Raw genomic sequence first — 13,923 nt, forward strand, 5'->3', positions numbered from 1 at the left:
TATATATATATATATATATATATATATGAAATTAATGACATAATTTATATGTTATAATTTTTTATTTCAAAGTTTGTATAAATAATAACTAATTATAAACAATATATTATAAAATATAAGGTGATAACTTATAAAGTTATTAAGTGTAATCATATAAATAAATTTTATTAGAAATTATAGTAATGTTTATGTATAAATTTAATGCATGTATATATAATATATTTATACAATTATATATATATATATTCATAACATATCATGTTACAAAATATTACTAAAGTGTAATAATTATAATATAGTAATATGTAGGATATTTACTATCATATATTATAATATTAACATATAAGTTATATCATTTAAAATATATAACTTGTAATTTCATATTAATAAAAATTTATAAATAAATATATATATTTAATATTAAATTGCTATGATTATGATTTATATATGTACATATAATATCCTAATATATTTTAAGTAAATTATTAATTAAGTTTACTATCAATTCTTCTTAATATATATAAAAAATATTTTATATATTAATATAATAAATATATAAAATACTAGTTTGGTTTTTTGGGTGGATTGGTTCAAAAATTTTAAAATCAAGAACCGACTAAAAAACTAATGGAACCAAATATTTTGGACTAATTAGACCAAACCATTTTACCTAAATCACATTTAATTTGGATAGATAATTGATTTGAATTGATTTTGCTCACTCCTATAAACATGTAACAAAGTTATTCATGCTTTGACATGTAACAACAAGAAGGATCTGTTTAGTTTTGTCGTTTTTCTCCTTTTGTAAGCTGTTAGTGGCTATGCGTTCTATTCTTATGTTTTTGTTTTAGTGTAGAATTCTGAAAAACACAGTTGCTGGCACAGTATCTCATGTTTTTGAATACCGTGCTCAGCTATATTCCTTAGAGTTTTTTATTTTCCCATACCAATTTTATTGTTGGTGTGTGAAAAATATAGAAATGAGAATGAAAAATAGGAATCCAGTTTGTTGATTCCATTGCTTGCTTTGTTCATCTTCTCCGTTCTTCTTTTCCTTGAGTTTTTCTACATTGTTTGGCCAGCAAGGTTTTACAAGTCAAAAGCAGATGTAGACACACCCCTTTTTCCGAGCGATTAATTTACCTGATCTATTGCACTAAGCTATAATAAAAAATATATATCACTATCTTGTGGTTTAGTTTTATAATTAAACATGCGATGCAACAGCTGATAATTCTTTATTGTTTATTCGAATACCAAAGAAAGGTAATGAAGACGAAGAGAAACCAAGACTAACAAGAAGAAAAGATGCTATGCGAGATTAATCTTACAGAATAAGGTAGTAGTATGATTTCTTACCAGCTTGCTGGAGAAACAAGGGTGCTTAATCAGAGTCTGCTTTAGTCCCTCTTTGATGACCGCAGGATCAAGCTTGGACTTGTATCCCATAATCGCTATGATGCAGCAGTTAATACCCGGTTCATGAAATATGAGAGAACCAGTACTCAAGGGCACTTCATCCTTGGATACCGGTGATGCCTCTTCTGTACCTATCTTGGCTTCCACTTGATCAATTTCTTGTATTTCTGTTGAATTCATGGATATAAGACTTTGGTGAAAGAGCTTTGGAACTGAAAAGAGGAGGAGGTTGAATAAATAAGCTTATATAGATCAGGACAGGCGTGGTCTAGGATTGTGCAAATCAAAGGAAATACTTTAACAAGGAGTAGGTCGTGGTCTAGGATGGTGAGCTGGCTGGGGATGTCACTTTTCGTTAAAAATTCAAGGTTTTCGACTCGGAGTGGAGCCATTGAATTTGAGTATTACTTAAGTTACCTCTAAAAGTGGGACAATGGAACGCGGTGCTGCACTGTCCATTCCTTTAGCCAGGAAAATTTTGTTCCTGGAAAATAATTGTACATGTACTCTGTTATTTCTTCTCTAACTCTACCCTATCAGTGCTATTTTCTGATATTTTTGATCGTTCTTTTCACCCCATCTGGGTGCATTTTTGACCTTCTCATTGGTTAAATATCATATTGCGCGCTAAAAAGGCGAGAAGCGGGGGTGTAGCTCATATGGTAGAGCGCTCGCTTTGCGTGCGAGAGGCATCCAACGTCAGTTTTACGTATTTTGAGGCACGCAGTTCGATTCCCCGCCTTCAGCTCCAACGTGAATTTTACATGTTCTTTACCTCAAATGTGAATAATAAAATGATAAGAGAGTGCCAAGAGAACGGCAGTCTGAGCTTCTGAGGCACGTTCCTTGACAACTGTGAAATAAATAAATAAATAATAATGAGCTACTTAACAGACTTGCATTGGCAGCCCCTGCTTTCTCTCTGTCGAATGAATTCAACAACCAATTGTTCAATAAATAAGATCTTAGAAAGTTTAGGGGAGAAATTTTGAACTGATTCCCCGGCTAATCAAAGCTGCATCCTTAGCAAGCAGCGTCGTCACAACAGCGTCTTTGAAGATTTCGAGAGATTCTTCAAAATCGTCGCAAAGCAATCACATTTGGATTAACTGCTATAACAATGCCCATCTTATCCATGTAACATCAATGGAAAAACAGGGGAACAGAGGATTCATAATTTCAGCAGAAGATATATATAGTATAATGAATATATGCTAGCATTTTTGTTATTTTGACAAAGGTTTATTTATGAATACACGCTAGCATGAATGTCAAAGACAGAACAAAGAAGAAAAATCGTTGTAGGTTTCAATTTATAGAGGATTATATACCTGGGAATGGCCGTAAACACAGGGAGCAATGAAAGCTATTGTAGCGTTGAAAATAATTCTATAGGCCAAAGCTGCCGATAGCTGCAGTACCACCAATGGCTTTACTATTTTTACATGAAATTGAGCTCTTTACTCTGATTGAATATGAGAATCAACATATGATGAGAAGTTCAATTGGAACAAAACAGAGTAGATGAGATTTCTGCTTGATGGGGAAATTTAATTTATACCTTAGATCCAAATAACTTGACTATATACATTAGTTTGTTAAATATGCGAATATTGCTTCGACAGACAGCTTTTTCCGATCTCCTGTAGCCTGTAGCTTTAGCTCCACGAAGGGAATCTAAAGGATCATTTTGTCAAGCAATGGTGAAAGGGATGCACATGTATCCGAATTCATTACCCCATTTGGCCTCGGACTTCCTGTTCATCACATCAGTTAAAGCCGGAAAAGTATTAGTCGGAGTAGGAGGAGGAGGAAGAGAAAATCCAGGGAGCTAAAATCAACAAGGATGGTTAATCAGAGTTTGCTTCAGTCCCTCTTTGACGACGGTAGGATTAAACTTGGTCTTGCATCCTATAATCGCTACAATGCAGCAGTGAGTTCCGGGGTCGTGAAATATAAGAGAAACAGGACTCAAGGGCACTTCATCCTTCCACGGTGATGCCTTGTCTGCAGCTATATATCTTGGCTTCTTCTTGATTAGTTTCTTGTACTTCTGTTATATCCATTGATAAAGACTTTGGTTAAAGAGCTTTGCTAACTGCCTCTGCAACAGAAAATATATAGGAGGTTGAATAAATGAGCGAATATAGATTTTTTTTTTTTAAAAAAAAGATAGGATTTTACGCGTTGTAGAAATGTAGGTCAAATGTCTTGGAGATTATATTTTTCTTATTCTAGCACTGTCTAGTAACGTGCTACTTCTCCTCTAAATCCTGTTTGTGCAACTTTCTTTCTGATATTTACCGTTTCCTTATATCAGCACACAGGCACAGGACTTATACGTGCCTTTAATTGTAACCTAGGCAGTTGGTTAGGGCATAGGGTCTGCACTAAAGGCTCTGTTTAAAGTTGGATTAGCTTCTACTAAAAGTGCACTGAACAAGCAAATAAAAAAGACTTGCTTCTGTAATCGATCAAATGCAATGATCAGTCATTTTTTCATTTCAATTCAATCTTGATTCTTCTTTTTCAATATTGACACCTTAGCTAGTAAAATTTGCAAATGAACCAATCCGAATTGCCATTCTAGGTCTGGCTAACCTTGCAGTACGTGAATTTAAATATTCAATTGCTTTTGACAGAAGTATGCGGGGGTGTAGCTCATATGGTAGAGCGCTCGCTTCGCATGCGAGAGGCACGGGGTTCGATTCCCTGCACCTCCACTGTGGATTTTAGTGTGTAACGATAAACGCGGCGTTCATATGAGAAAAGAGATCAACAAAAACGCAGCGTTTTAATGCAACGATAAACAGAGACGCCAAGGAACGGCGGTGGAAAGCGCCAAGAGAGCTATTACTTAATTATTAACGGGTGGATTTCAGGAGAAAATGAGAAAGGCATTTCTGTCTTATTTTGCTCTGCTGCCGGATTTCTAATTTCTTAAACTATGCAAGCAAATCCGATTTCCTGAGATCAGCTCATTTCCTTTGTTTTCTTCTCCTCCAACTGCATATTCCCATTTATTTTTCTTTATTGAAATTTGGCGTTGACTCCTGTTATAAGTAAGTAGCTTTTGGATTTACACGCCAAAACAAGAAAAGGGGGAAAAAAAAAAAGAAAAAGAGAAACTTTGGCGACTTGTATTTGGCGAGTGTAAAACGCCACTCTGTCAAATGGCGCATCTTTGTCAACGAACTCCTCTGTCTCTCTCTTTCTTCTTTCACAAGGGAAAATAAAGAAAAGAAAGCAAAAAATTAGGTGAAATGGGTGGTGAATTCGGAAATATTCATTGATTTGCGTAGAGGTAATCTGATTTCCGTTCAAATTCTTCAGTTCTTGCTCTGTCTCTCCCTTTCTCATTTATATTTTGTATTTTTCTCTTTCGTACCGTTAGGGGGCATTGTTCTCGTGATGTCAGGCACCGTAGGGTTAAGTGTTTGAATGTCCGTGATTGAGAATCATCAATCTTGGTGGCTTAAAAAATTCAATTGTTTGTTCCTTTTGTTCTCTTTGAATTCGAGATTTGGTTTTTTTTTTCTTTTTTGAAATTTGGAGAAAAACATCGAAGAAAAGAGAAATTTGTAAAACTTTTTCATGATACTTAATCATCTGGATGCAATTCATGCATAAAGTCACACTGTGTCAAATTTTTTTTTAAAAAAAAGTCATACTGTGTCTTCATATTTAACTAATCATGGGAATCTTCTTCTGCTATGCAGCATATTCCCTTTGTTGAGGATATATGGAAGAGCTGAAAGTGAAAACGCAAGACAAGCCAGCTTCTACGAGAGAAATTTTCTGCCTTTCAGGACCTTTGCACCTCACCGCAGTTGACTGGTAAAGATCCTTCTTTCACAGAGGGAGTTAGTTTAGTAAGAATTCTAACGTGTATTTACATCTTAAATTTTAGACAATATGCAATTGATAAACTTGGATGTGTAGGAAATATTGAACTCCTGGAATTTGTCAATTGATACACAGTGCATCTTAAGAGTTCTTTGAATCAGCATTCTCAAATTGTCAACAGACTAACCAATGATGTGGAGAATGGAGTGACAGACCATAAATCCAGTACATAATGTCTGATAGTAGTTAATCCTGAGCTGAAACCCCTTGTCTCTAATGACCTGACCTTATTCTGTTAAATTATTATGGATAGTATGAGGAAAATATGGATAATTCAACCCCAAGAGGGCTTTTGTCTAAGATTTGGGCTAGTTACCTTGATGCTTTACTCACCATTCTACTTTCTCTAAGCAAGACAAAAATTCAGAGGATTTGTTGGCACACAGATCCTAAGGGGCCAAATTCAGTGATTTCAGCAGCCAAAGCTGCACTAATGGCCACGTTTTTACCACAACCTGTGAAACATGTAGTTATGAATTAACATTCGACCACTGGCAGAAGTTTAACCTGTATGAAACGCAGCTGGCATAACTTTGGATACATTCCTTATTAGTTTTTAACAGCAGATATTTTTTTGAAAAAGGAGGTTGTTAAATACAAATTAAAGGCCTCTTTTGATAGTAGATGTAAGATGTTATTTGTGGTACTTTGGCAGGAAAAACTTTCATCACCGAAGATCTGTTGCTGCAAGCTTGGTTCAGGGAGTGTACGTTCTAGAACGTGACCGCCAACAGAATCGCCAAGGCCCCCAAGCTCATGCACTGCCTTGGTGGGACTTCTTCGATTTCCAATTGATCCGTCTTCTTGTAGATGATGTTGATAGCTCCATTTTTGGTGCCGTTTATCAATTCAAGCCTTTTGCTTTCAACAACAAACATTCAGCCCAAAATGCTCCAAATTATGTTATTGCCTTCCGGGGCACCATAAATAAGTCGGACTCCAGGTCTCGTGATCTCAAGTTGGATCTCCTATGCATCCGTAATAGACTGCATGAAAGTTCCCGTTTTCAGCTTGCAATGCAGGCTGTGGAAAGTGTGATTGCTGTTGCTGGAACTTCAAGTATTTGGTTAGCTGGCCATTCACTTGGCTCAGCTGTTTCATTGCTTGCTGGGAAGAATATGACCAAGATGGGTTATAGTGTTGAAACTTACCTCTTCAATCCCCCATTCTTTTCTGTCCCTGTAGAAAGAATCAAGAATGAAAAGCTGAAGCATGGGATTCGCCTTACAAGCAGCATAGTCAAAGCTGGACTCACTGTTGCTGTGAAGGGTCGCCATCAGAGGCATCAGCAAGATAATACATTTCTTTTACTCTCTGCATGGAAACCATACCTGTTTGTGAATCCTGCAGATCATATATGCTCAGGGTATATTGGCTATTTTGAGCACAGGAAGAAGATGGAGGAGATTGGGGCTGGAAAAATTGAGAGGATTGCAACACAGAATTCTATAGGGAGTTTATTGTCAGGTTCAACGAAGAGTGATTCAGGACCACTGCATCTGCTTCCTTCAGCCTATCTCACTATTAATTTGAGTCAGTCACCAGATTTCAAACGAGCTCATGGAATTCACCAGTGGTGGGATCCTAGTTTTGATTGTCGGTCAGAACTGCATGAGTACAGGTAATCCATGTTCTTGCGTGACCTCTCTAGTGGAAGACAAGTTAATTACAAGAACGCTGCAGAGGGCAAAAGTTAGATCACTGACATATTGGTGGAAGAACCGGGGTACTGTAATTTCCACTCGTTTATTACCTTCATTCTAATGTAGACTGCGGAGGGAAAAAGTTAGATCACTGACATATTGGTGGAAGAACCTGGGTATTGTAATTTCCACTCGTTTGTTACCTTCATTATAGTGTAGACACTGAAGAAAAAAGATTGATCTTCTGTTTCCTTTTTCCATGATGTAAACGATTGTTACATTCAAATAGGGCTTGACGCATTCTAATCTCTAAAAAAATTATCTACATTGTGCATGGTTTTTGCAATGCAGAGGAACTTTGATGGGCTTGAGAATCGTACTTGGTCCCAAAACACTGCCTGGTCTTTGGTCTCACTTCGGCTTTACACTTTCTATTTTCCACTGAAAATTTGTCTATTTTAATGAGTGGATCGCAGGTGTTTAGAACTAAATAATTGCTCTTTATTCTTGGATAAGGATTTGATGCGATATTCTAATTTATATTGTTTTACTTTATTCGTTTTATCAAACTTATCTTCAACGTACTTACTCTAATTTAAAGCCAAAAAAAAAATTCTCATGGAGTATTCTTGCCTTCAACTTTTGACGTCTCAAATTTGTATTGTTATTTAGTGTAAAAAATAGAAAAAAAAAAAAAAACAAAAGAAGACTTGTGTTCGTTGATTTCACGCCACCATGATTGCTGCTCATGTTCTAATACTTGTTTTGCAACTCTCAGTGCCTCTTCCTCTCTGGCCAAGGAAACAAGCCCAAAAATGGCATGAAATTTTCCAGTAGCGAGTGTATTACGCTTGGAAAACCTTTCTTTATTGGCCTAAAGGTACGGTTCTGAACTCATTAATGTGTTTAGATAAAATTAACATTATTATATACTTTGCCTTAATGATTTAGATGCCTACATATAAGCTTAGGATATTATTAAAATCTCCCCTGCCATATTCTCGTAGCCAAATCACATAAATACTGTACTTAACGGAATTCTTATTTTCATATGTTTCTCTTTATTTGATAGCACAAACTAATAATTTTACAGAACTTTCAACAGGAGAACAATATTTGTTTTTACTTGCTGCTGCATATCAGAAAACTGTAACATCCAATATTTATAGGCTTCTTCAGAATTTTGTAGACACCAACTCATAAATAAACTAAAAACGATGAACATAGACATTAATCTAATAAGAAATATTTTAAAATAGCGGCACGAACCAAGTAAGCATAATAATTATCACCATTTAAGCATGTGCAAGAGTGTTTCTTTAAATTATGAGATAAATGGTGGAAAAATACTCTGCCAATAATTATTTTTGTCCTCCAAGATGCTAGCTCTGGCTAGGCTTAGCCCACCTTATATGGTCTAGCTAGTCTATAGTTGAGAAAAGCATATTTAAAAATAGGTAATGGCCGCTGACAGTGCAATTTTCAGTCATTCGGGGCCTTCACACCTGACAGCTACTGACTGGTAAGAGCTTCCGCTGCGGCTATCATTTCATTGCGGGATATTGAGACTTCAAGCTAAAGTTTTACCGATATCTTAACTCTAAATAGATTAGTAAAAAGTGTTTTTCAACTTGTAAATTAACAGTGAGAATTTTCGCAGGACAAATGAACATCACCGAAGATCCATTGCTGCGAGCTTGGTTCAGGGCGTTTATGTTCTAGAACGTGACCGCCAGAAGAATCGACAGGGGCCCCAAGCTTGCTCTCCTCCTTGGTGGGAGTCTTTTAATTTTCAACTAAACCACCTTCTTATAGATGATGTTGATCAATCCATTTTTGGTGCCACATATGAATTCATCAACTTCTCTCCTCGCAATTATTCAACACCCCAAAATGCCCCACATCATGTTATTGCATTTCGGGGTACTCTGAATGCTCCAGCCTCTATCTCACGTGATCTCAAGTTGGATCTCCAATGCATCTGCAACAGACTTCATGTAAGCTCCCGGTTTCAGCTCGCCATGAAGTGTGTGGAGGATATAGCTGCTACGGCTACCGCGGATAGATCCAACATTTGGTTAGCAGGACATTCACTCGGGTCAGCTGTGGCTTTGCTCGCTGGGAAGAACTTGACTAAGATGGGTTGTTTGGTGGAAACTTACCTCTTCAATCCCCCATTCTTGTCTGCCCCGGTAGAAATACTCAAGCCCCAAGTACTCAAAAACGGGATTCGCTTTACAAATAGTGTAGTCAACGCAGCCCTCGCAATTGCCATAAAGGGTCGCCAGCCAAAGCCTGAGCGAGATGATCAGTTTACTGCATTATCTTCATGGACCCCTTACCTGTTTGTGAATCCAACTGATATTATATGCTCAGAGTACAAGGGTTACTTTGAACACAGGAAGATTATGGAGGAGATTGGAGCTGGGAAAATCGAAAGGCTCTCAACACAGAATTCAATTGTTTGTCTCTTCTCAACCGTATTGAGGAAGAATTCAGAGCCATTGCATCTTCTTCCATCAGCTTACCTGACTATTAATCAAAGTCCACTTCCAGGTTTTAAAAGAGCTCATGGGATTGAACAGTGGTGGGACCCTAATTTTAATGGTCAGGTTGAACTACACCAGTTCAAGTAATCTGCCCGACAGCACTTTCATCATGGATAATAATAATTTGATTGGTGAATGAACCAGTCTGTCCTGTTGAGAACTTGAGAATTCTCCAATCTCTTCGTTGCCTGAATACTAGAAACTGACTTGAAAAACCAGATGTTAAAAGAATGTGAAACCCATTCTTTCCAACATGTATCCTCAACGTTGTTGTCGGAATCAGATATCAGTTGGAGCTGGAGTCTTGGACCATGGCTAGGGAATTTTGTTGTGCTCGAGCTTGACTCGGTCTGAACGTCTTTCTTTGTTTAGAGAGTGACCATGGCTGTAAAAGATTTGTTTAGGTGAATTGCATTGATTTTAAGTACTCCGAATTCCTCAACGGTTTGTCTACATAAAAGAGATGGTATTGGTTTTTTGGCTCTAGAATTTTATCTTCAATCATTTAAATTAGGAAAACTACTGTGGATAAGTGCAACCCGACTATTTGATAGACTTTTTAAATATATTATAATATTTATACTATGAATATTATTTAAATTTATTATTTTGATATTTCAATCATTTTTAAGATATAAAATCATTCATAAGTTTATAATCAAATTTAAATATTGTAATTTTTTTATATAAAATTAAAGAAAAAACATAAATATCTAATTTTATTTTGGTAGAACTAGAAAGGGGTATATTACATCCTAAAAATGTATATGTTTTTGGCATAAAATGGAGTATGATTTTTTTTGGGTAGTTTTTCTTGAAAATTAGGATTGTAAGATGGGGCAAAAAAGACTACTACTTGGGCTGAGCCCAATAAGATGAATACCAGCCCAGGTAAAACCTATATTGGGCCTAATGGGCCAGAATCGGTTAACTCTTTTCATAAAATAAAATTGTAGTTTATTAAGAGTTAGATTATCTCAAATTAGAGGAATAATCATCCTTTTAAAAAAAACTTACCCCCTCACAAAACCATTATTAATATCCTTAAACAACCACAAGAATCTTTCCTTTTTTCCACACAAATTCAACTCCAGGGGAGAAGACCCAAACACCCCAAAAAAAAAAAAAAAGAAAGACAAAAGGAAAGAAGGCCCCGAATGAATTCTTGCTCAGGAAGAAGGCCGAGAATCATGGCTTCCTCTTTGTCATTACCTCAAAATACCATCACCGACATACTCTCTAGATTACCGGTCAAGTCCCTGACCCGATTTAAATTAGTTTCCAAAAACTGGGCCCACCTCACCTCCACTCCTGCTTTCATCGCCGCCCATCTCCGCCGCTCATCTTCCGACCCATCTCTTCTCATCCGCCGCTACCGAATCCAAAACGGTTCGGAATTTGGTTTCTGGCTGATCACTAACCCGACTCGAAAGTTCCGCAGCCAGCTCTTGGATTTCCCCTCGGATGAATCACTACTTCGGTTGCCGAAAATCGTGGGTTCCGTCGACGGTTTGGTTTGTCTCGATGTTTCCCCTTGTTATGCTTCTGATTTTGTTTTGTGGAACCCTGGGACTAAGCAATTTAAACACCTCCCTTTTCCCTTGATTACGTCCTCCAAAAGTAACCCTATTTGGTTGGTCTTTCTTGGGTTCGGCTTTGATTCTTTCAACAATGATTATAAACTAGTCAGGATCGTTTCTTTTAAAAGAAATGATGCGTCGCCATTCTTGAGGGTTGAAGTTTATTCTTGGAGGGAAGGGGTTTGGAAAGAAATAGAAGAAAGTTTCGACTCAACTCTGTTATGTGGAGTACCGGAGGGGGTGGTTGTTGATGGTAGTTTGAATTGGCTAGCCATTGGATTGCAAGATTTCGCTGATCGAAAGTTTGTTATTTCCTTTGACATGGGAAGAGAGGTGTTTAAGAGAATAGCATTGCCAGCCGTTACTCGATTTGGTAATGTTAAAGTTATGTCTTACATGGGATTGTTGGCTATTGCTGTATATCCTCTAGTTTTTGCTGCTAATGGTATTAATATGAATCGGTTCGAGTTTTGGGTCCAGAGTGATGGTGAAGATGGGTCGAAACATTGGACTAGAATGGTTGCGATTGAGAATTTTTCAAAGACTTTGGTTCCAATGGGAACATGGAGAGATCGTGAAGTGGTAATTAAACATATAGGAGTTAACGATAGAGAGAACTATCCAAGTCTTTTGTTGTATGATCCTGTTGATGAAGGGACGAAAAGGCTTCCAGTTGATGGTGTTGATTTCTGTGTAGAAGGTTACAGTTATGTGGAGAGCTTGGTTTCAGTCAATGAAGAAGCTAAGATGGTAGTGGAGCAAAAGCATTCCAGAAATTAGGTCGGTTCGGTCGTTTTCTTAAACTTGCTTAAGCTCTTACTTTAGTAGTTATAAGTGAAGAAGTTGAAGTATCTTTTGGCTTTTAGATGAATTTGGATAGATGTTTAAGTTCATAGTGTTGCTTTCTGACTTCAATTTAGATGGTGAAAATTAGCAATGGATAAGAATGAGTTGCTCTTTTCTGCAATTCTATGTTTTCTGATGAGAGGCCCTACATTATGTTTGCTTTATTTTTCTACATGCTTATGTGGTGATTTCCTTGTTCCTTTCTTTCGAACTAATTCCCAAAAACTAGAAAGGAAAAAAAAAAGAGAGAGAAAAGCATTAAAAATCATGTTCAATCTGAGAGGAAACAGGATTTGAGACCCTTTTAGGGTGTCATAGAATCAGAGAACTACAATCAGTTAAACATTGTGTATTGAACTATTCCATTGTGTAGCTATTTGGAGCTTATTGCGTGTGGTGTGAGAAATATTATATATAACCAATGCGTACTCTCATGGCTGATGGTGCAGGAAAACTTTGGATTTTCGTGAGTACAATGCAGAATGGTTGTCTCCCAAAAAAATTGATGGCGCTTTGGACAGGAGGACATAGTAGCTTAATACGCATAGGTCACTTGCCAACTGTACCTGCTCAATTCCTGAAGGTTTGGGCTGCGTTATTCATAATTGTCTTTAAGGCATAAAATTTTGACAGGGGAAACCTACTGCTTTTATTTGCTGCTACAAACTTAGCCCTATATACTTTTTCATGTTATTAATTAGTATGTCGATTTAGGACCAAGCATTTGATTTAGTGGTTACTACATAATTCCCTTGCTAAAAGAGGAAAATTCAAATTCCCTCCCTTAAATCCAAAAGCAAATAAATAAATTTGTATGTCATAATAACAACTGGTAAATGATTTGTGCATTGTCATTTCATTGACATTTCTCTTTCTCTGTAGTCTGTCATCTGAGATCTGTCTCTCTTATAAATCCTTCTCTCTTCTTTTGCCACTGACTGTGTCTTCAGTTACTGCCACTGGCGTCTCCTTGCTTTACGATGAAGCAACTCTGATCTAATCTACTCTAATCCGGGCACACCATTCCACTTCAATTTATGTTAATCAAAACTTTCCTTGTAGTGGCCTACACTTGATTCTGCTTTAATCTAAAGCAACCCCATGAGAAGACAGTTAAGACACCCGCCTCAGTACAGGCAATCTTCGAGCATTGCACAAGCTACTAATACAACTACCGTTCTAGCGAAGACCGAATAATGCAAGCCAATTTTCATTTTCCCTAACCTCTACTAATATCTGTCCCGGAAGTTTAACGAAGTACTCTTGATTATTGTATAACCCTAAAACTATTCTCCAACAAGAAACTGCTTTGAGAAAACAACTTGGATCAAATATCAATATGGCACTTTGTCTCATGATATCATTGCATGTTATAATATCTATATTCTCTCTCTCTCTCTCTCCTATTTGGAATTCTTGGGTTTACTCCAAAATTTCTTCTGCTCGATAGTGGACCACAGGGAGCGGAAAGCAATCTCCTCTGTTTTTAAAACCCTCTCAGTTTGTCACTCCTGCTGTGTTAACTGTCCAAATGTTTTATTTGAACTTGATTCTTTTTGCCTGTAATTGAATACCATGAAAGAGGTGTACTACAAAGGCCGAAATATGGAAAATCCCATCCCAGAGCTCTATTTCTCAGTAATGTGGTGGTTCATTGGACTGGACAATCTTAAAAGGTTTCTTCTCTGACCCAAGTAACATAAGGGAGCCTTTATTCTATTTTGTAAATATTTTGCATTTCTAGCTGGCAGTTTGAGATAGGAGGAAACATTATGTATTAGTTCTGATTGTTATTCGATTAAAAGTTTAACTCCCGAAAAGAAGTAAAGCAGATGAATTCTGCTGATACATGGGCATAGCTCTGTTAGACACTGTAACAACAGGGCTACAAAAGAAGCAGACCAAAACGTTTCGTGCAGGGTGCAGAAAGGAACATCAAACAACTAAATCTGGAAAAGCAAACACTTGTACGGAATG

At 36.9% G+C, this 13,923-nt stretch overlaps 4 protein-coding genes and 1 non-coding gene across 5 annotated transcripts in view; 4 read left to right on the forward strand and 1 right to left on the reverse strand.

Moving 5' to 3' along the window:
- Positions 1–1,635, reverse strand: part of LOC18605760 (O-acyltransferase WSD1) — a 4,853-nt gene extending 3,218 nt beyond the window's left edge. The window contains exon 1 of the mRNA XM_018116966.1: positions 1,363–1,635. Within this exon, the coding sequence (XP_017972455.1) occupies positions 1,363–1,602 (240 nt within the window). The 5' untranslated portion in view covers positions 1,603–1,635. The remainder of the gene's footprint in view (positions 1–1,362) is intronic.
- On the forward strand, positions 4,073–4,145 carry TRNAA-CGC. The gene has a single exon. It is a non-coding gene; the product is annotated as a tRNA-Ala (tRNA).
- On the forward strand, positions 4,283–7,289 carry LOC18605761 (GDSL esterase/lipase At4g10955). The gene is made up of 3 exons (XM_007038972.2): positions 4,283–4,726; positions 5,142–5,259; positions 5,984–7,289. The coding sequence occupies exons 2-3, from the start codon at positions 5,165–5,167 to the stop codon at positions 6,951–6,953; spliced, it is 1,065 nt and encodes a 354-aa protein (XP_007039034.2). The 5' UTR covers positions 4,283–4,726; positions 5,142–5,164; the 3' UTR covers positions 6,954–7,289.
- Positions 7,381–10,056, forward strand: LOC18605762 (GDSL esterase/lipase At4g10955). Its single transcript, XM_007038973.2, has 3 exons — positions 7,381–7,851; positions 8,429–8,493; positions 8,632–10,056. Exons 1-3 carry the CDS (start codon positions 7,792–7,794, stop codon positions 9,605–9,607), a joined length of 1,101 nt encoding a protein of 366 aa, XP_007039035.2. The 5' UTR covers positions 7,381–7,791; the 3' UTR covers positions 9,608–10,056.
- On the forward strand, positions 10,574–12,819 carry LOC18605763 (F-box/kelch-repeat protein At3g23880). Its single transcript, XM_018118392.1, has 2 exons — positions 10,574–11,880; positions 12,396–12,819. Exon 1 carries the CDS (start codon positions 10,678–10,680, stop codon positions 11,878–11,880), a length of 1,203 nt encoding a protein of 400 aa, XP_017973881.1. The 5' UTR covers positions 10,574–10,677; the 3' UTR covers positions 12,396–12,819.

This window comes from Theobroma cacao, chromosome 3 (genome assembly GCF_000208745.1).
Source record: "Theobroma cacao cultivar B97-61/B2 chromosome 3, Criollo_cocoa_genome_V2, whole genome shotgun sequence".
Classification (NCBI taxonomy): Eukaryota; Viridiplantae; Streptophyta; class Magnoliopsida; order Malvales; family Malvaceae; genus Theobroma; species Theobroma cacao.

What these genes read in the sequence shown, in the direction of transcription:
- LOC18605761 (XM_007038972.2), top strand. Translation starts at nt 5,165, where the DNA reads ATGGAAGAGCTGAAAGTGAAAACGCAAGACAAGCCAGCTTCTACGAGA. An exon ending in CACCTCACCGCAGTTGACTG is followed by an intron (nt 5,260 to 5,983) that starts GTAAAGATCCTT and finishes GTACTTTGGCAG; the next exon opens with GAAAAACTTTCATCACCGAA.
- LOC18605762 (XM_007038973.2), top strand. Translation starts at nt 7,792, where the DNA reads ATGAAATTTTCCAGTAGCGAGTGTATTACGCTTGGAAAACCTTTCTTT. An exon ending in CTTTCTTTATTGGCCTAAAG is followed by an intron (nt 7,852 to 8,428) that starts GTACGGTTCTGA and finishes ATTTAAAAATAG; the next exon opens with GTAATGGCCGCTGACAGTGC. An exon ending in CACCTGACAGCTACTGACTG is followed by an intron (nt 8,494 to 8,631) that starts GTAAGAGCTTCC and finishes GAATTTTCGCAG; the next exon opens with GACAAATGAACATCACCGAA.
- LOC18605763 (XM_018118392.1), top strand. Translation starts at nt 10,678, where the DNA reads ATGAATTCTTGCTCAGGAAGAAGGCCGAGAATCATGGCTTCCTCTTTG.